Source organism: Paramisgurnus dabryanus, chromosome 7 (assembly GCF_030506205.2).
Source record: "Paramisgurnus dabryanus chromosome 7, PD_genome_1.1, whole genome shotgun sequence".
In the NCBI taxonomy this organism is placed as follows: domain Eukaryota; kingdom Metazoa; phylum Chordata; class Actinopteri; order Cypriniformes; family Cobitidae; genus Paramisgurnus; species Paramisgurnus dabryanus.
In genome coordinates this window covers 2,359,419-2,382,365 of record NC_133343.1, presented here as the reverse complement: position 1 = coordinate 2,382,365, position 22,947 = coordinate 2,359,419, and the positions used below count along the sequence as shown (strand labels likewise).

The following is a 22,947-nucleotide window of genomic DNA, read 5'->3' as shown; positions in this document are numbered from 1 at the left end:
GCTTTTAAAATAACTCCGTTGTTGTTTTCTAGTTTTCGTTTTTCAAACGTGTGCCGTCGAACTGTTGTATAAAAGCAATATCGCTCTCGGAGTCGTGTGATATAGCTCTATATCATCACGGCTGTGATTGCCTACGGCCTCATGCCTCTGGCCTAATCACGGCCGTGATGATATAGAGCTATATCACACGACTCCGAGAGCGATATTGCTTAATTATTGTATGCTTGTATTAATTCAAATATATTCTGTTTGCTGGTATATATTCTGATCTGGATTGATTCTGTAATCGTATTAATCTGCATTTCGTGAGTTTTAACTGGTTAACTTTGTACATGTATCTACAAACAGTGACTATATTAACAATATAACACAGCCTCTCAGAGGTTAATTATTTTTTTAAGTAACCAGATTATATTATATATATATATATATTTTAAATAAAGAAACATTCAACTGAGTTTTGTGTTTCCTCATTATGCTCATTATGAAAGTCTGTGGGACAGCTGGATTCAATAAACTGGACCATACAATGATATGCTCACATAAAGCACAAACTTTTGATTATATAACAAATCAATAATCTCACTCATATCAGTGTTATTTTTCTTTGGGTTCATTCATACAGCAGCAAAATCCAGCAGTAACTTCTTTTCTGAGTTTATATCTGTATACACAGAGTTCAGATATTAAAGTGCCCATATTATAAAAAACTCACTTTTTCTGGGGTTTGGGGTGTTCTTTTGTGTCTCTGGTGCTTCCACACGCAAGCAAACTAGGAAAAAAATCCATCCATGCTATTTTGAGTTAGATACGGGTTTTTGAATGTCCTCTGCCTTTAGTCTCAGATTTCAAGTTTCAAAATCAGCTCTGTTGTGAGGTTACACGCCTTGTCGTCACATTACATTTGAATATTCTCGCTCAACACCCCACTACCCAGGTCTCCACCCACCAGGTAGCTACAGAGCAGTCACTTCGCTGATATCCTCCATACTGTTGTCATCATTGAAATCCTACATATTGTTATCATGTCTCACAGAAATAAAATAAAAATGTATTTTGTTAACATGCACACACGTTCGTTCTTCTTATTATTTATCCTTATATTAGCATATAAAATGCAGTTTCCACACCAAGAAATTAAACATCACACAAAGATTGTTGGATTCGTTATCTAATTGGCTATAGGTTCTGTCTTTCAATATTTTACATGAAGTCATTGGATGAACGAGCAAGTCAAATGATGTCACGATTTCTGACAGCGCTGTTTGGATATAATGTATTATACTCCTGCCTACTTTTAAAAACAAAAGGCTTGTTTGAGATGAGCAAATTCTGCGCAGAATCGATCATCGGTGATCAGCACGAGATGCATGCCGGTTATATTTGTTTTTTTTTTAAATCAGACTATTTTTTATTTTACAATAACAGTTTACAAATAGGGCCCCGTGTTTCATTCCGTCAATTGTTTTTTCAAATTAAAACCAAAAAGAAAATAAAGAAAAACTACTTTTTCCATTATTTTCTTCTGAACTTAAAAAAAAAAACAAAAAAAAACTTGTTTTCCGATTATCTTCTTGTGCACTCAGATCAAAAATAGAAAAAATAAATGAAACAGGTTTAGACAATTTTTTATTTAATACCTTAGCAGACATACTACCAATGAAATCATTTAAACAGATCAGGTACTATTGTGGTAACAGATTACAGCAATTTTAATAAGGGTTTGAATAGCAACCATACTCTCCTGTAAGTCTCATTCACTTAGGGGGCGTGCACACCAACGCTTTTACGCCCGCGGCCGGCGCATTTTTTCAATTGTTTCCAATGGAAGCTCGGCATTTTTCAAATAAGCCAGCAGCTAGCGGGTTTTTTCCGCGCTGAAAACCGGCGCTCAGCGGTTTTTCCGCGCTCGGCGCTGAGCGTCCAGAGTTGAAAGAGATTCAACTTTGGAAGAAAAGCTCCTCTCGTCAATGTCAGTTCTCACACGGCCGCCCAATCACAGTGGTGGAGGAGGGGCGGGACATTACCACAGCTACCAAAGCGCTCAGCTGAAGAAAGCTGGCACTCAGCTGAAAAACAGCTGGTATTCGGCATCCTCAAGGCGTTTTCAGACGCGTTTAAGGGGCTGGACACACCAAAACTTTTAAACGCGTCTGAAAAGCGCCGGTTTTCAGCGCGGAAAAAACCCGCTAGCTGCTGGCTTATTTGAAAAACGCAGAGCTTCCATTGGAAACAATCGAAAAAATGCGCCGGCCGTGGGCGTAAAAGCGTTGGTGTGCACGCCCCCTAAAAGTTTTGGTGTGTCCAGCCCCTTACAGTCCAACTTTTGAACTTTTTTCATTATTATTTATTCGAGTATAACACACTGATAAAATTTATTACCTGATAAAAAATATTTGCATTAAATGCTGCACAAAACTCTTCCACCAGCCTACTGCGCAAACAGACAAAGAAACACCAGAACAGCCATTCATTTAGCTATTTTTAATGAGGTCTTTTGTCTTTTAAATAGGAAATAAAGACAATATTGCTTGACAAAAGATCAGATAGCCTATACTAGGCTAATTCAAAATAAGACACATAAGTGTGGCAACAGCAGCTGGCCCGCCATCTACTGTCTAAAAAAAATATTGGCCCGCGGCCAAAGTTATTTGCCGATCCCTTCATTGCAGCGTCCCATGGCCGTTCACGTTACGTTTAAAAATGTGTGTTAAATACGCAAATAGGCATCTTTCGTAGCTAAGCAACCATGAAGTAAACTTTTTTCCGCGGCTTTCAAACTATACTCAACAGTGGCTACACGCAGAGGGCCATGTTCGACACGTAGTGTTTAGAACAAACAAGAAAACAAAAAACAGTAATCAAACATTATGGTGACGAAAATGTTTCACAGCTTTCTGTTCTGAGAAGTGAAAAAAAGACGATAGCCGTGTGTGTGCAAATGCTGTCTATTGCCTTTGTGTAATTGTTTGTAACATTCATACAGTTATAGGATTCATACCGTATCGACCGAAATTTAGAAGTTTATAAAATTTTTGCCCATATCTTCCAGCCCTAAATTCAGGGGTGGAGCTACTTCGTGGCCAGGTGGGGCCACGGCCACCACTGGTCAAGGCTCGGCCCCCCTGCCGCCCCCCCAACCTCACGCCCCACCCCCAGTCTGAGGAGGGGGAAAATAAATTTTGTAGTCTACGCCGCGCTCACGCAGTGAAAAATACATCGTGGAGCAGAGAGGAGACTGACAACGCACCGACAGACAGGACAGAAAAGCATGAGCGGAGCATGTGTAAGGCTGGGGAACGCTTAAGCCGTTCCCTGGACATGGACTCCATGATAAGTGATGAAGATTACATTTTTTCCACGCATATCACGCATATCTGAAAGGCAGCGGTTTCTACTGCTTTTACATGAAAATGCTCACAACTGCTCAAAACAGTTTTCTGTGTCCCAACATCCAAACAGCGGTTGTTTCTCAAACAGAAGACTGCATCCTCCAGAGGTCACATATGCAGGCTGCATATGTCACCAAGCCTGGTTCATTTCAGTAAACTGACTATTGCATATGCAGGTCATAAATATATTACAACAATTTACGATGAATTAAGTATAATAGTGAACTTTATAGTTGATAATTTTCTGAAAATAAGACAGTCTTTATGATGTATGCATCCTGCAAATGCGAGGATTCAGCCCTCCCTCGCCCAACAAAAAATCCAGTCATCAGCAACAGAGCAACTGTGCTGTAAGCAAGCGCAAAAGTTGTTAAAGCAATAAGCCCCAAGAAGCAGTGGGTTACTCCGCTTCGCGTCGTGCCTAACAACGCCCCTTAGCTGTTATAAAATGCACTGTAACCCCACTGCTCTGCGGGGTTTATTGCTTTTATAAAACGGTTACTTTATATGCATAACGTTAGCAGGATTTCATAAAAAAAAAAAACACAAATAAGTTGTAATTATATTAGTACAAATATCACTCTTCCGCCAAACAAAGTAGTTCCTCAGAATCAAGTGTGACTGAAACAGAGCGCAGTTCCCAACCAACACAGACACAGCAAAGACACAATGAAAATATAATTAAAGACTGTGGTGTTTATTTTTATGAATCAACATTCATTTAAAATATACATTAACATATCGTGCAACTGTTGGAGTGATAATCAAATATATGTGGAAGCATGCTTAACGTTAACTCTTTCCCCGTCAGCGATTTTTTTTGAAGTTGCCACCCAGTTTTAGTTGAATGCCTTACAGAAAAATGATCTTCTTTAAATAAACATAAAATATCAAATGAAAGAACAGACGCTTCGCTTTAAAAAAAAGTTTCATCCTACCTTCATTTGTTCTCTTATCACCTCTCAAAATTTTAGCTAAAAGCTGAGATAATTCAATTTTTGTGAAGAACTTTTGTAAGAGATCAGATTCAGAGCCATGAACAGTACTACACGTTGTCTTCAGTGTTGAGTGAATGCTTCAGTGTTTAAGTTGGGTAAGATCCCCATCTAGTGGATGATAGCGGAAATACGGATTTAAGTTAGAAACTCCTCAGAGAATGTTTTCTCTTTATTGTCGAGTTGACTCAACAATATTAATGGACATTTATCTGGATATCACCATTAATTGTTCAATTGTAGAAAAAAAAAAATATGATAAAGACTGTGGTGTTTATTTTCATAAATCAGGACGCAGCAACAGTGGCGCAGTGATACTTCTGTAATGCGGTCTGAACCGTGGGTTTACCGGGGTATTTTATCACGGCTTAGACCATTTCAACGTTTCAACCAATCAGAATGAAGAACCAGAACAAAAAATGTTATAATATTTTTTATATTCTTTCATAGCAAAGGCTATATAAGTAATTTATGTGTTTTTTAATCTAATTGTGATTATGTTAATTAAAAATTAATTCAAATGAAATCTTATTAAAATTCTTATTATATTTTTATGACACATATCCAGTGTGCGCATAAAAAAAGTGGGCTAATGAGCGTAGGATATTATTAACTTTTGCAGGCAGCCAACATTTTAAGCATTTACAAACATGGCTATAGACCAGTTCAAATGATGTAAACAACACTGGTCCAGAAACACTTCTTGTTACAGTTTGTGACAGTTATTTTTTTATTTCACATATATTATTATCTTTAAGATGTTTGTTTAACTTCAGTTAATTCAGGTTTATATGTTCTGTTGGTTTATTTTATCCCAACGTTTATCTAGTGTTAAAAATCGGAAACAGGAAGTGCTTCTGGACCAGTGTTGTTTACATCTTTTGAAATGGTCTATACGCACATATTTCAAGACCAAGACGGATAAGAACAACAACAACGCGTCAAATTCAAGTTTGCGGTCGACATAACAACAGCATTAAAGTTTGAAGACATCATTAACACATACGAGGTCCAAACGCAGGATTTTGCCTCATTTGGTAATGCAATGGCTATTTATTATTATTGGCTGTCCTGGGGTGTATTCCAGAAAGCAGGGTTAACTTACCATTAGATTAACCCTGAAGTTTGGGTTGATCAACCCCAAACTTGCTTACTCTGGGTATGTCGGTTCCAAAACACAGTTTAAGAGTTAGTTCAATCAACCCACTGAAAGTAACCCAGAGTTAATGCATGCTCACGGTAACAACATAAAGGCATTGTCAATGGATCACAGATTTCACGAGTCACCATGGAAACGTCAGAGAACTTTAAAGTTTTTAAATGAGAAATAACATTATAAACCAATGCTTTCTGTCAAAATCAACGTTTTATAATCGGCTTAGAAGTGTGTGATTACAAAACAGATCAAATTAATTAATTAAATAATTAATATGAACCTATTTTACCCCATTTAAGTCCAATATTATATGTGTCTCAATGAAAATACACATAATATTATTTAAATATTATTTAAAAGCCTATAAAAATAATCATAGATTTTATATATGATTTTAAATATATTAATTATATCTAATAAGATATAATTAGACATAATTAAGATTATCTTTTCTCTTACAAAAATTAACAATGGTTTTACTACAGTTAAAACAAAAAACATGGTTACAGTAAAACCATGGTAACCACAAAATAACCATGGTTTTGACAACCATGGTTTTCAAAAACCATAGTTAAACCATGGTTAGTGTAGTAAAACCATGGTTTTGCTGATCAATGCCCCCCCCCCAAAAAAACATGGTTACCACAACTTTACACCAATAAAACCATGGTTAATTTTCGTAAAGGTTGTGGCACATCAAGTGCATAATCTGTTATAAGGCTTATTTTCAGTTTTTTTTTTAGATATGATTGTATTGTGTATGCATAAAATGCTCTATGATTATATTCACTACATTGTACTTATTTCACTTCTGCTCCTTTGGGTGACCCTGTTTAGTTTTTGGACTTTCCATTGTATGACACTGTATCACCTTGGAACTTTAGATTAATCTGAAATTATCTAGTAAATGAAAGTGATTGATACGGAAATTGACAAAAATTGATACGGAAATGTACTTTATTGTTAACATTAATTAACTGATGGAAATGTGTTTCATACATCCACTGATATTTGGAGATATATTAATAATGAACATAATTAAATGTATAGTATTTAGTCCAATCACAAATATCAATCCATGTTATTAAAAAACTGTTTCTTTAAAGAAAATATCATAATTTTTTAAGAAAGCAATAAATATTTGCGACTGTAAATGTAATAAAATAAATGCTTTAACATTGTAATATTATGCAAAATATATGCTTCCACGCCCGCTGCACGCTCATCATATGTACACGCATGCGCAGACATCCTCTGGAGCCTCATTTTATTAACTAAAATGAACTTACCCTGCAACATAACCTGGTCCGGAGCAGGTTATCTTCAGAGAGTCAGTTGCTATGGTTACTTACATAACCCGAAAGTTACCTCCGTTTTTGGAACCGAAAGCAGAGGTTATCCGCTTATTTACTCCTAAACTTACCCGGGTAAGTCACATAACCTGCTTTCTGGAATACACCCCTGACAAATCACCCATACACTATACCTGCTTTATTTTAATAGTAATATTACTTTCTAAACATATAGCTGTTTTTTTTTTAAAATAAATGTATGGGGAGCGTTTATGCTTGGATGTGTAGATTGTTGCTATGGCAGGTGGCACGCACCTTGGAGGTTTTGGTAAAAAATTATTTGTTTTGCATTTTAAGTTTGACTTTCTAGGGACAGACCGCATGTTTACGTCTTAAACTTTTAACAAGCCAGCTAAATATCCTGCATTTATTTAAACCATAGCCTTTGGTTATAGATTTTGGCTTTTATACAGATATATAAGGTTTTGGTTCAAACTTTACAAGTGGTGATTTAAAAGACAGTCAATGCTCGTAAACCCTGGTTGGATAAGGGTTTAAAGTTGGATATGAAGATGAAATCTGATGCATTTAGCTTCATTGTTAAAACTAATTAAATAATTCCTGTCTGTGGTTCTATATGGGCTATAATGGCAATATAAAAAATAATAATAATATGGGGAAAAAGAACTATAAATTAGTTCATTTTTGGAACTGTGAACTAGTTCAAAATTTAGAAATATGAACTATGAACTGAACTAGTTCATTTTAAAATTTGTGAACTGTGAACTGAACTAGTAGAAAGTGAGCTTTCCTGGCAATCAAAACCCATTATATTAGCACTTCAGTGAGGTAAACATGGTAAACAAGTCTTCAATCAGTAAGTGAATGATGTGAAACAGAATATGAGAGTTAAAAATGCATACAGACAGTAGGTGCCGATATGTTGTCTTGACACCTGCATGTGTCAGGGTCCCGAATGTTAGTAAGTGTATTTTGTCTTGTTTCTGGTGCCGGGATCCTGACACCCCCGTAAACGTGTTCTGTATTTGTATGTGTATGTTACACCATCGTCAGGAGTCCGTCTAGTTTTGTCATGCCTGTTATTATTTCATTCTTGCCTTGTTTACCCCCTCGAGGGAGTTTCTGTTCAGAGCTGTCTGCACTTGGGTTCATCCACCACCATCCCTGATAGCATGCCATTTAAAATACAAGAACATTAATGTCTTCTGTTCAGGCCTGTCAATATGAACCAGAAAGTAACATAAATGATGAACAGTACAGAAAACATACCAATGAAAGATGAAAAATAAAGATGATCTGAAAGGTACAGTACGAAGGATGGAGTGAAGAGTAAAACTATAGTAGATGACATAGTAAACTATATAATAAAAATATTTTATGTGTTTCTATCAATAGGGGAGAACTGGAGAGAAAGTAACACCGGATGAAAGTAACAAAGTGATTTTCTCTGAGCCTGACTACATTTGCATTCCAAACTATGACATCATCTTTAGCACACAAGCCTTGACAGAGCTGACAAATATTGGTTTATATCGTCATCGTTTTGGGTGTGTAGGTCCAGAAAGCTGTTTTCGACCATGAGTACAATTCGTAAAGCGATAATTTTTTTCTTATAACGGTTTTGACTTCTCAGAATTTAAAAAAAGTCAATCGAGTTTAAATGTCAGGAGTTCCTGTCGGGACGAAAGTAACACTTCTTACTTTTGTCCCGCTGCTAATACTGTTGTGTTTCACGTATTGGTTACTCAATTGTTTTTCCTATTTTTAAACCATTTTCGGGATGGGTTTGGGGTAAGATATGGGGTAAGGGTTAGGATGTCACTTTAATTATTGGTTTATACTATTTTTTCCAGATTTTTAAACAATTGTCGCCTGACCTTAGGGTTAGAGTTGGGTTTGGGTTAGGATGTCATGGTATGTTACAGAAAGTCGTTCTAACCCCAAACCCACCCGAAAATGGTTTAAAAATAGGAAAAACAATTGAGTAACCAATAAGTGAAACTGACACGGAAAAGAAAGTCTGTGGTACTGACACGGAAAAATGAGTATCATGAGTAAACCCACTAAGACACATTTAGTAACTAACCATCATGATCCATGATCTGAACTGCGTGAAGTTAATACAAACACAGCTGACATTACTCTTATTCAAAACATACCATATAAAGAACAGGAACAAGAACTTCTTTATATTTTATCTTGTTGATCAAAACTAAATATGCAGCACTTTTGTCAAATTAACTTAAATTGTATGTTTTATTTAACTTTAAAAATTACGTTAAACAAGTTCTCAACTTTTCACTAGCCAAAACATAAAAAAGTAGGTTTAATTGACAAGTTGTTTTAATTTCATGCTGCATTCTTTTTTTTTACAGTGTAAGTGGATGGGTGAACTGAAACTGTACTAAGAACAAAGATGAGAGACAAGCCAGGAAACTTTATAAGAAAGAGGAACAAAAACTGCATTTACCAAGAGTTTTTAGATTGAAGTATAAAATATCAAAGGGCAAAACATTTTGGAACATATTGATGCTTAGTCACCACTTCTTTTTATCATTTGCTGATTTTTTTTTTTTTTTGACAGCTCACTACTGACGGTCAGTCATAACTTTTGTTTCAGAACACTGTGAGGTGAAAATGTGAGTCAGAAAATAGTTAGATTTGGGGGTAGGATTAGGATGAAAAGGCAGCGCTCATCCGGACAGATTTCACAAGATTTTTCCGTAGCTGTATCCCTTCTAGCCACAAACCCCAAGCGATTTAAAAAGTATGTATCAGTGAATGGTCAAATGCTTATCTTGTACTGTGTGTACTTTACAGCTAGCATGAGCTATTGCTGTGTAAAATTTCCTTATGACCAAAAAACTCGCCTGTATGTATTTTAAATAGCAGATTCTACACTTACGAGAATACTTTGATTAGTGGGTGGAAGTAATTACACATGAATGAACACATACTTTTGAAAGAAAACATGGGTTATTGCTAAGATTTAACCCCAAAAACTACACCGTGTGGCTTTAAACTTTGATCTTCCTTTGTATAACATACACTTCTGCCTTTGAGTGGATGAGTCTCCCTAAAAGTTGCTGTAAAATGAAATAATAAGCCTTCAGAGCTTGCATAATACTATTATCCCAAACTCAAATTTGGTTCAAGTGACAGGTCACATACTGAAACAAAAAGGTGACTATTAGAGCTATGAACATCAATATATTAGGCCTTGCTGTCTACAGCTGTCATCCAAATTTTGGTGATACACAAAAAGAAGAACCCAGCAGATTTAGAGGGAATGATAGGGGAACAAACAAAAAGTGGCTTAACAGCATTAAACATGTTCATAATCAAAGCGGAAACCATTTTTAGTGCTAAACATCACCTATGTAGCACCTGTGTAGATTCATATTGTGCTACAGTATTTTGACCCATAAGTGTGCTTTAGTGATGTTTTAGCATCACTTATGGCTCTACAGAGGTGCTACATAGCGCCAAAAATTGGTTCCCCTTATTTATCCCCATATTTTTTGTGTGTTGAACATTCCTGGGCCGGGTTTCCCAAAAGCATCGTAAGGCTAAGTAGATCGTAAAAACGATTGTATGAATCATCTTAGAATTACGGGCCGTTTCCCAAAAGCTTCGTAGCTTAATAGCACTTGAAAATCATCGTAGATCTACGAGTGCTCTGGAGTAATCGTTCATTCATAAGTGCATCGTAAGACAGCAGTGTTACAAGGTCACCTGCAGGACAACCAGCATATTGCACTCCTGCAATAACGATAATGTAATGTTTTAAATTTATATTTATTTTTTGGGGGTTTTCTTTGTTTATTTGTTTAAATTACTTTAATATAATATATTTAAAATTCAAACAAGAAATAAAATTTAAATGACTAAACATAAATTAATAAAATAGGAAAACGTATTTGGTACAATTCTGGTAAAAGTTGGTACTAGCAAATTGATAAATGGTTCCTACCAATTGCTGCTATAATTCATCTAGGCTACACTAAAAAAAATATGTTTTTAAGGGTATGGCATCTGATTAAAGAAACCAAATAAATTTTGACGGTACAATGCAATAATCCCTAATAATAAATAAATGACAAATAAAAAACAAATAATAATAATAATAATCTAAACTATAAGATAAAATGCAGAAGGCATTTTGCAGTGGGACGAGTCCTAACTAAATACGGAAAATAATATTTCATTATGAACAATTTTAAAACATTTAAAAGGTCATTGAACAATAATAAAATATATTATAAAAAATATTTGTGCACATCGACTGAAGATCATTAGCCTAAACAAGCTTCTGCTACAAATTCGAGTCATTCTATTAGTGTCATTTCAGCACTTGACAAACGGATAGCGACTCGTAAGTAGCACTTAAAACTCAGCTGTGAACGATCGTTTCACGTGCATCTTTTGGAAACGCACGTAAATGAACAACGAATTTTCGTTAAGTAGCTCTTAGAAAGTGCTCTTAAGTGCTAAGTTTAATTGTTATCGGGAAACCCAGCCCTGATCTCTTAGCACAGCACTATCTAGAAAATATATTGCAAAAATATATAAAAAAAAAAATACAGATGACAAGTTACATGGGAAAATGGGAAGTAAAACACGATGTTCACTAAACAATTTTTTTCAAATATTAACATATTATCATCATGTGTGTTTACTGAATTTGAACCCATGACCTTTTGTGCTGCTAAAGCAATGCTCTACAGAAACAAAATATAGAAATATTCAAAAGATTATGAAGGAAGAAAATGTCACAGACTAAAGCCAAAAGAGACAAGACTAGATGACTACACACACTTTCATGCATACACACAAAACACAAATCTTTAGTAATTTAAAAACAGCCTATTATGTTTATAAAACTGATGATCTTTCCAAACATTTAACTGATACTCTACATCTCAAATCAAAAACCAAAAATTTATTTTTTAAATAAACAGCAAGATTCAGGTTTCCTTTTCTTAGTAATATAAGAAAACTTTTAAAATAATGAGGAGGGAAAACTGTCTAGACAAGAAAAAATACTAACATATTAACTTGACACACTGTTAAATAATTTAGATTTTAAATAATCTGTAAAAACCAAGAAACAGATTTTTGTAGTGAGAGGGGTGGAGGTGGAGGACTCAGTGATCTGGTGAAATACAGTTTGTAATGTTTTTAAGTTTCAGAGCCACTGAATCATCTGGGCGTGACACTTATTAAAGAACAGCAGATGAAAAGAAGATCTGTAGAACTCGACAATAAAGCAGCACAGTTTCTTTAACTTAGCAGAATTACATTTTTCATTTGTTTGTGAAAATATTACAGTGAAGTTTGCTTGACTTTACAGAAACGCTGCATGAGCAAGGTGAGGACTTTAAAATCTGCTTTTCACTAACAATGCGATTTAAACAAAGACTGTCATATTGCAATAGCTCATTATTTGGAATGAAGTCAAAATAAAATAAAAAATAAATGTATGTTACAGAAATGTAACACTTAAGGTTTCTAAGTAGTATGACAGATTAAATGATCATAAAAAAATGACAAATATAATAATGCAAGTTATTGAAAACATTTCATACTATAGAGCCTCGTGCTTTTGTCAGATCAATTCTAATTTAATTAGGATATTATCGAATTTATAACTATTTGAAATGAAGAAAATGTGTATTGTAAAGCATAATTCATGTTAAAATGTCTCTGTATGCATGTGACTTATAGAAGAAATGCAGTGTTCTTCTCCAACAAATTAAAAAACGATTTAAACTATAACATAGGAGGAAATACAATGTCTATAAAGATAGGGTTAGGGTTGGGAACGAAATAAATTTTCCGCTTCCGATTCCACTTCTGCCTAACTATTCCCGGTTTCGATTCTGGTTCCATTATAATAAAAGAAATATAAAAAATTATGCACAATAGTTAAAAAATTCAATTTGTGTTTATTAATCACTGTAAAAATATTTTACATTTAATGTTAACTGATATTTTCAGTCACTATATCATTTATTCCTGTTGAAGTAAGATCCTACCTTGTAAAGTGGACATGTTAGGAGCAGTAGTTAGTTCTCAAACTTTTGAAAACACTGCATGATTTGAGATTTATAGATACTGGAGCAAGTGTTTTGTCATATTGTTTGTATAGCCGCCTTTGCAGGATATAATTTTATATGTGCACGCAATGCATATAGGCTTATATATAATGCATAAATATATTTTGAAATATTAAAATAGAAACGAGGATCAGATATATATTTCTTAACAAACATGCATGTTCATAGGTGTCAATATCTTTTCTGCCGGTGGGTGCTCGTCACAACATCAAGCAATGCTTAGGTTACTTAGTTTATGCTTAGACAGACGCTCTGTAGCACCAAAACGCTTTGATGAGGGTGAAAGCGGTCATGTTTTCTGCTTGGTTTTAGACAAGAAATGTGTCATCATGTGAAATCCAATGTTAAGCAATTGAGACTATGAGCAATTGAGACTATGAGCAATTGAGACTATGAGCAATTGGCCATTTCGGTAGGTGCCTATGTGTGTGTTTATTGTAGCACTTCCGTCCATGAAACAACACAGAACCGGTTCTAAATAAGAAATGGGTTTCAATGTTTTTTAACTGCAGTGCTTAAATACGTGTACAAAGGTTACGTTTTCGTGCCCATGTCACGCTGCTGTCATGCTATCTTCAACTTTACACCTTACCATTCCTTACCATTGCCAAGATTTATTATTATTAACAGAGTAAGAAAGTTGCTTACCAACACATTAGCACAAAAGACTGCAGCAAAGATTAAGAAACTTTCTATAATACACTGCCTACTCTTGAAGTGGAACATTTCCAAGACAAATTATTTTGAAATAAATCATTAAAGAAAAACACACCTAGGGCCCTATTTTAATGATCTAAGCGCATTGTCTAAAGCACACATCGCAACGTCTAAATGGGCGTGTCCGAATCCGCTTTTGCTAATTTAATGAGGGGAAAAATGGTTTGTGCGCCGAGTGCATGGTCGAAAAGGGTTTGGTCCTATTGTAATGGGAGTATTTTGGGCGTAACGTGCAATAAACCAATGACAGTCTCAGCTCTCATCCCCTTTAAAAGCCTGTTGCGCTGGCGCTATGTCTAATCCCTATTTAGATGACGAACTTTGTAAACTAAGTGGAGGAAGAAGACCACCAGTTTAAGATTAATGTTAAATAATTGTGTTGTTTTTCACTTGTATTGAAATTGTTATTTTTTTATTAAAACCTTTAAAACCCGTTTTCTTTTAGTCATGGAAGTAAAAAAGCAGGCTTTTAATTGCTTTAAATGTATGGCTATCCAATATCATCAAAACATAATTTACAAGTATGTAAGATAAGGTTTGTACTCTAAAAATACTTTATTTTATAACAAACAGAAGATAAAGAATTTACAAACGGCTCTCCGCACGTTTCAGCACTTGACAGCGTCACAAGTTTTTTTAAGCATTACTTAAAAATGTTTCTCATCTCACTATATCCACAGCTACAGAGTCATCATATACAATAAATCCGTGAGGTAGCATTTAAAAATAGATGCATTTGTTTAAAGCAAAGCATTTATTTACTTACCAGGCTTTACATCTTCTAACGTCTCATAATTAGTCCTCATATCTGTCCAAGATATTAATAATCTTTTACATTTTACAATCCTTGAATTTTTCATATTTAAAAGCGTTTTTGTGCTGCTGCGCATCCATGTGTGTGATAAGAAAGCCGGCGTTGTCGTCCCGTTTATAGGCGCATATTACTAATGTGCTCTTTAAATAACATAAAACACATTGCGCCATTGACTTTAGACTTTATAGCAGGTTTTTGTTGGTCAATGGCATAGTCTATTTTAGTTGCCTCAAAATAGCAACGCGCCAACAATGCGCCTGAACACACCTCATTTTCAGATCAGACCGCCCATGGGCGCAAAAGGGGGCGCAAATGCATTTGCTATTTCAACAACGCAGCGCTAAACGTGAAAATTATAATTGCACTGGGTGGAAACTAGCAAAAGACACTTGCGTCGCGCATTGCGCTGCATTGTAGAGGTCTACAGAAGACCCGATACCCGAAGACCCAACCCGGGACCCGTACGGGTTCGGGTCTATATTTTAAATGATCAGCCGGGTCCGGGTCGGGTCTCAATCTATTACTTCGGGTCCCGGGTCTGTTTAACATTGTGGGTAATACCCGAGGTCGATCGGACTCAGAGAACACACACTCACATTTAAATAAAATATTTCAAAAACAGCAACATAAACTTAGATGAACTGCCGCCCACATTTTTTCTATGACGCTAAAATTGCGTTAAAAAGTTTATATTTGGTTGCTCCAACCAGGCAGCTAATGCACATGTGCTCTTAATGTTTCTCTGGCTACCAGTCAGGAGCTTCTGCAGTGAGACGCAATGACTTTACCTTTGACAATTGGCTCTTTTATATAGAAGGCGGGACCTATTCCGCCGTACCGCGCATTTTGCAGTGACTTCTCTAATTTTTATAATAATATTATAAATGGACCGTCTTGCTGTTATATCTAAAGTTTTCGCGACTCTGCTCAAAGAGCACAGAGATGATAGCAAAGAAGCAAAGCTAACGAAAGCAGCCATGGCACTGAACGAGCAATCGTTATTATAATCCAAATGGGCAAACATTATTAAGCAAGTTGACCCTATACACAACAAATGTAAAACTGCGTTATTAATCACCATGACTGTAAAGTGGACTTTTAAAGCTGGAATAAGCATTAACATTTCAATCAAGAGAGGAATAACATGGAACTTTCTTGGAAATAAGGATTGTGCATCACACAGTCAGGTACAAGGAGGGAGAAGACTAACTACTAACTTCTATGGGTAAGACAAAAAGTTTAATTTTCGCTACTTGTTTATTGACTTATTAATAACATTTAGCTAAAGAATATTTGCCGGTCAGGTCTGTGTCTTCCCGGACGGGTTCGGGTCCAGATTTTAAATAATAGAAGGGTCCGCGTCGGATCCGGGTCCAGCTTTTAAATAATAGACGGGTCCGGGTCGGTTCCGGGTCCAGCTTTCAAAACAACACACAGGTCAGTTCAGTGTAGCACATTTACGGGTCTGATCGGGTTTGGGTAGGAATTTTTTGACCCGTGTAGACCTCTACTGCATTGCGCCGGGTGTAAGATAGAGCCCCTAATGTTTAAGTATAAACAGGTATCTCAAAGAGGTGTTTTTATAAGAAATAATTGTAAAAACTACTTAAATGTCCTAAGATAATTAGGGGCAGAGACCAAGGGCCCTATTTTAATGATCTAAGCGCATGGTCTAAAGGGGCGTGTCCGATTTCACTTTTGCTAATTTAATGATGAGAAAAATTTTTATGCGCAAAGCCCACGGCCTAAAAGGGTTGTTCCTATCTTCGTAATGAGTAATGGGTGTGTTTTGGGTGTAACGTGCAATAAAGCAATGTGCCATGCGGAATTTATAAACTAAAAAACTATGTGGAGGAGGAAGACCACCAGTTTAAGATTAATGTTAAAAAATGGTGTTGTTTTTATTTTTATTGAAATTATAAATTTTGGGATTAAAACCTTTAAAAGCCGTTTTCTTTCAGTCATAGAAGTAAAAAAAGCAGGCTTTTAATTGCTGTAAATGTATTGATATCCTACATAATCATTGTAATCTCATAAAATAATTTGCAAATATGCAAAAAAAGGTTTGTATTCTAAAAATACAAACAAGAGAGAAAGAATTTACAAACGTGCGGAGAGCCGTTTCAGCACTCGGACAGCGCCATGGATTTTTTTAAACATTACTTAAAAAATTTTCTCATCTCACCTTATCCACAGGTACAATGTCATCATATACAATAAATCCGGGGGTAAATGTTTTACCAACACTGTAAAAATTATTTTTTAAGTTTATAAAACCTATTTTTTTAGGTGTTACTAAATAAAGTAAGTTTTTTAAGTAGACCAGCTTTCACTTTTTACCATGTATAATATTATTATAATCATTATTATTAACATTTTTATACACTGCAGGACATGAAGCAACTTCTTTTTCTTAATTACTCCTGTAAAAATGTTTACATTGCAAATAGGCTCACAAGCAAATTATCATACATTACTGAAAAATGCATTGTTGAAAATGATGTACATTATGTAAAAATATTATACGACCTAATGGTTGTGTTTTCTTTGGACAAGCAAACATTAGATCCTCTTTAAAACTTTAACGAAAGCACAAAGAAAATTAACTTTCCACACCTGTAAGACCTTTGTAAGTCTTTGGAACACAAATGAAGAAATTTTAATGAAATCCAAGAGCTTTTATTGCAGAAAGGCAGTAAAAACATTGCTAAAATAGTCTGTGTGACTACTTATGGTCTTTGTTTCATGAAGCAATGCAATTACTTTTTGTGCACAAAAATAGACTTTATTCCATATGTGTGTGTGTGTGTGTGTGTGTGTGTGTGTGTGTGTGTGTGTGTGTGTGTGTGTGTGTGTGTGTGTGTGTGTGTGTGTAGGGTAGAACAGAACAGACTGAACTGAATCAGATCTTGTGTGGAGGCGAGTACATCTTTCCTAAAAGGTAAGACAATTTGAACATTTTCCCTGCTTATGTTTTTATTAAATGCAATGAAGTACAATATAAGGGCTACAGGACCTTGAAGGTAACAAGAAGAGTTTATACTAAAGTGGGCATCTTCTTTCTTTCTTTGACATAGAAGAGGTGCTGACCAAACTTTTTTGTCTTTGCTTTTCTTTTTAAATTATAGGATCTTCGGGTCAAAATGTCTCAAACAGATGCGCCAAATGTGCCTTTACATGAGATAGAAAAACAACTGCTTGAGTATTTAGGAACTTTGAAAGCTGTACAAGAAGCTGAAAAGGAGATTGAAAAGGAATATTCCATTAAGAAAGATGACACAGGGTTATGGCCAGTAGATGATATAAAAAAAACTTGGGGTAAAATACAGATGGAGATGGATTGGCCAGATGAAGAACGAAGAAGAGCAGACTGGTCTATCGTGATAATTTTGCAAATGTTGCTACAACGAATCCAGAATGATGCATCTAAAACTCAGTCAGAGCTCAAAGAGGATTTAACTGGATCAAATTCATATGATCCTCCAGCAGAAACAAAAGATCATTCGAAGCACAGTGAAATAAATATATCAGAAGAGACTAAACCCAGGAAGGGCACAAAAACGGATTCAGAAAATTTAGAAAAGGACAATGCTGAAAAAATAAGAAAAAATACAGATACAACAGATAATAAAAAGTATGCTTCAGAAAAGCTTTCAAGCCAAAACGGTGACCCAGGTTCTCAAGGAATCTATATCCCACTTACCGAATTAAAAGCCACTAATCTAGAGCAAAATATAAAGAAGGAAGAAGAAAACACAAGACTTAAACTCATAGATGGAAAACCCAAATTTTCCAATCAGGATGATGATGATAAACAGTTGTTGTTAGAGAAAACGTCTCATGTTTTGCAGTACGACAATGAAACCCATAATGCTGCATGGGTGTTTGAGATACTTAACAAAGAAACCATAAAAGGGCCTGCTCTACAATCAATTCATCGTTTAGATTACTCAACTGATAAAGATCACAGAGCACCTGAGAGTTTGAAGACCTATACTGGTACAGGCTTCCAAAGAGGTCATCTGGCTGCTGCTGCCAACCACACGTCGTGCCAGAAAGCAAGAGATGATACAAACCTCCTCAGCAACATCGTACCACAGCATAAAGACCTAAACAAGGGAAAATGGAAAAGATTGGAGAATCTCTGTCGACTATACGTTCAAGACGATTATTCTAAAGCCTATATATACACTGGTCCACTTTACCATACTGAAAAATACATTACTGAAAAGGAAAAGACATTCAGGAGAGATTTTAGGTCAAAGTATGGGAAAACTCTGCCAACTCATTTCTTTAAGGTCATCATTCTGGAGAAGGATAATGGACAACGTGAACTTAAATGCTATAAGATACCTAATGAAAGAGAAGAAAAGCAAAAACAAAAAACCCCACAAAAAAAACAAAAAAACAATAAAAGAAAAAATAGAAAGCATTGAAAAAGAACTAAGTGAATTCTTTTCAATTATTGGTGACATTGAGGAAGCCTCTGGACTGACGTTCACAGAAAAAAATCCAGAGATTCTTGAAGACAGAGAAAACCTAGTGAGAGTGAACTTCAGAAAAGATTATGAAAACATCATGAGGACTCCAACAGATACAATAGCTGTAACAGTTGAAATAATCCCTGGACAGGATACATGGCAGAGAGAGGAGTAGTCACAGGAAGAATTGAATCTTCTGGAGTCTAAAGACACCTGTGATGAAGAATAATCTACCATTTAGATTCAAGATGCAGATGTTTGTACATCTCTCTTCAAGTTTTACTTTAACATCAAACATCATATTTTCAAATGTATTACACAGCTGTCTGAAATATCTGATTCCGACAATGACACTTACTGTAGTGTCTCTATATTCACTGCATTGTGAGACACATTGCTTTAATTATGCTCACACTATATTTTATATAGTGTGAATATTCTAGACATTACATTCTTATAGTATATTCACTATAGTTTATACTATTCTTACACAAGATTTAAGTTATGCCTGTTTGACATTTATATGACTATGTTAAAGTCATGATGCTGAAAGGTGGTGAGATATGTTTGATAAACTTTTAAACGTTAGAATGCAGCAGACTGAACATATGTTAAAGTGAATTTTTTTGTTTTTCACTTATTTTAGCCTCTGATTGTTTTACTAGAGATTATTCTGATTAATCTTAAACTGTACATTATGTAAAGAACATACTGTTAAAATATAACTTTGATATCTTTAATATTGACTGAGTAATGCCATGCCAAAGATTGAAATCAATGAGTAAAACTTTGTGGGACATTAGTCTGGATTTCACAAACATGACATGAACTGATAGTATGAGTGATTCTGTGTTTTTGTATTTAATCAAATATATTCTGTGTGCTGATGTATATTCTGATCTGTCTGGATTAATTCTGTAATCGGATGATTTTGCAATTAGGGAGTTTTAAATGGTTAAATATGTAAATTTATCTACACACAGTGACAATATTTACAATATAGCACAGCCTCTCTGAGGTTAATAATTTTTAAGTAACCAGATTATATCTTTGCATTGTGTGGTATTTTAAATAAAGGAAAATGTAACTGAGTTTTGTGTTTCCTCATTATGAAAGTCTGAGGGCCAGCTAACAGACTCATTAAACTGGACCTTACAATTATATGCACACATAAAGCACAAACATCATGATCTTACTGCACTTCAAGGTTGAATGAAAATGTAATCCCATCTGCAGCTTGTGAAAAGAACCAATCACAGTGAGGCGGCCACTTAAGTTTGTAATAAAGTACAGGCTGGAAGAGCAGGAGACTGACTGATTCAGGGATGCTCTTTAACAAGACAGGTTAGTTATTGTCATCTCGCTGCCCGAAATATTTTTGTGGGAAGACCAGGGGCTACCGCTGAAGGTGTTGTCATGTAAGCTTTTCGTTGTACCTGCGCGCACACTGCCGCCAACCTCAAGGATGCATTTCAGATGGGAAGCAGCAGTCGCGAGTGTGTAGTAATTTTCAATAGAAGAAAACGTGGAATGTTTCACACGTGGTGGGTGGTGCACCCAAAAATATTTACACTATAAACGCTTTCACTACATGAGAAAAACAGCAGCCACACGTTGAATCCACCGCTTGCCGAGTACAATTTGAAACACACATGCAGTCAAAATCCCGGTCTTATTTTGAATAACACACTGGAAAAGGGACACAACTTATGTCTTGAGCATTACAGTCCTGCCTACTGTTGATGAGATTTCTACAGTAAAGAAAACATGCTTACAACACACTTTTAGTACCCTTATTTTAAAGTTCTGTCTGTGTCTTCCATTTTTGTAGTCTTGAGTAGTTCTTTTGTTTATTGGTCCGTGTAAGGATTGTTCCCCAGGTCTTGTTTTTCCCTTATTACTCTGTGTATTAAAGCCCCAGTATTTGCATTGTCTGATGTCAGTCATTGAATGTAACTGAGTAGATGTCTGTGTTTATACACTGGATTAAGAAAAAGTTTTCAGAAAATCAACTCTAAAGTCAGAGAGAGAACTGACTCCATTTGAAGTGTAAACAGGATAAAACCAAGAAAATTTTCTGGCTCTGTAGGACCAGAACTGTTTGTGTGACCCACAAGGCAACAGCTATTAAGAAGAAGCTGTGACCCACGGCGGTCCACTGAACACAAAGTGATACAGAACAACTAAGACACAAAGACAGAAAATCTCAGATTCAGTGAGAAAGTTAAAGTGAAAGAGTGACAGGATAGATCAGGATTAATGGAGTGTTGGAAAAGGTCAGAGATCCCTTAGCACCTGGAAACCACAAGCAGTGACTCAAACCTGAGAAACACAACAGAGTCACAGCACTGCATGAAACACCCAAATCATAATATAATGTGCATATTAAAGGGGACATTTCACAAGACTTTTTTAAGATGTCAAATAAATCTTTGGTGTCCCGCATGTTCATGCATGAATGTTCAAGTGTCCAACTACACGCAAATAGCACGATTTATTCACTTAATTCGCATCTGGTGTGAACACACAGTAACAAAATGATTGCAGCCCTTAACAATACTTCATTACAGACAAAAAGCATTAAATGTGCTTTCACTTATTTTCACTTATTTCTGTAAAGATGAGACCTATGACCCCCAGGACAATAAATGCAGGAAAGACAAATCTGAACAAATCCTATATGGGTGCTTTCAGTCTCCTGCAGCAACATCTCAGCCAATAGCAGGAGAGCATTAAAACCCAATTCCCTCAGAACAAATCCTTTCTATTAGATCACCAGCATCTGATTAAAACTCTTCAATGTAGAGGAAAAGAATTAATGAAATGTTGTAAAAAAAATAATTACAAGACATCCATAATTCATCCGTGGAAATGTAAGCTCATGAATTTTGCATGATTTACACTAAGATATTGCTGAAAATGCTTGGGAAAATTTGTTCTCACTTAGAGAAAACGAGGAGCTTTTTTGCATCTGTGAGGCATCTGGGATGTTATTTAAGACAGAAAGGGACAAAACGCTTTTGGAACCATAATAGAAATGGACCAATATAAAAAATGAGTATTACAATCATTATTATTACTTCCATTTTATCCAAAAGTTATTAATGTTTACACATGATGCCAACTGAGTGGAGGTTAAAAGGTTATGTACACCTTCAAATTAATACAACTCTGGCATTTTTTTGGTATAGAAGCCTAATCTTGGCCTTGAAACTTTAAAGATTTTCACAAAAGTCTCTGGAGGTGAAAATATTGAACAAAAATTTTTTTTATAGCAGTTTAAATTTATTGTAATTAATAAAAATAAGGTTTTTGTTACATTTTTTTGTGGTTTTACAAACAACAGCCACTAAGTGTCAACGGTTTGCTGCATATTCTTGTCACAAATTACTAAATTGCTGTCACTGCATTTCATTTTGTTACTGCTAAAAGGTGTTGAAATATGAAAACTACATTCTTAGACCTTTCCAATGATAGATAGTTTGTCATGATAAATTAACATTTACATGCAAAATATTGACCTCTCATGTGTCCCGCTTACAGGACAGAAGCCTGTTAAAGGTTAATATTTCAATATTACAATACTTAATAGAATAATATTTGTTTTCCTACTTTGGAAGTCAATGGTTACAATCAGCTGTGCGCTTACATTTATCAAAATATTTCTGATGTGTTCATCAAAAAAAGAATTTCATACAGGTTTAGAATAACATGAGGATGAGAAAATTCAACGCTATCTCACGAGAATTCGTACATATTTAACAAGTTGGCTAATTCATATTAATTCATATGACCACATTTGTAGATTTTTGTACGATTTGCCTTGACCCCTGTGACTTGGGATTAGGGGTTGTTTTATTTTTCATGAAAAAACATACGTTTTATACGAATTTGACAACTCATAAAATATGTACGAATTCTTGTGAGATCAGGCTGGAAAATTATGAAATGATTATTTTT

General features: G+C 35.3%; 1 protein-coding gene across 1 annotated transcript; it reads left to right on the top strand.

Moving 5' to 3' along the window:
• Window positions 1-17,369: 17,369 nt before the first annotated feature.
• Window positions 17,370-20,069, top strand: LOC135783207 (uncharacterized). Its single transcript, XM_065293844.2, has 2 exons — window positions 17,370-17,447; window positions 17,635-20,069. The coding sequence occupies exon 2, from the start codon at window positions 17,650-17,652 to the stop codon at window positions 18,940-18,942; it is 1,293 nt and encodes a 430-aa protein (XP_065149916.1). The 5' UTR covers window positions 17,370-17,447; window positions 17,635-17,649; the 3' UTR covers window positions 18,943-20,069.
• Window positions 20,070-22,947: the final 2,878 nt, after the last annotated feature.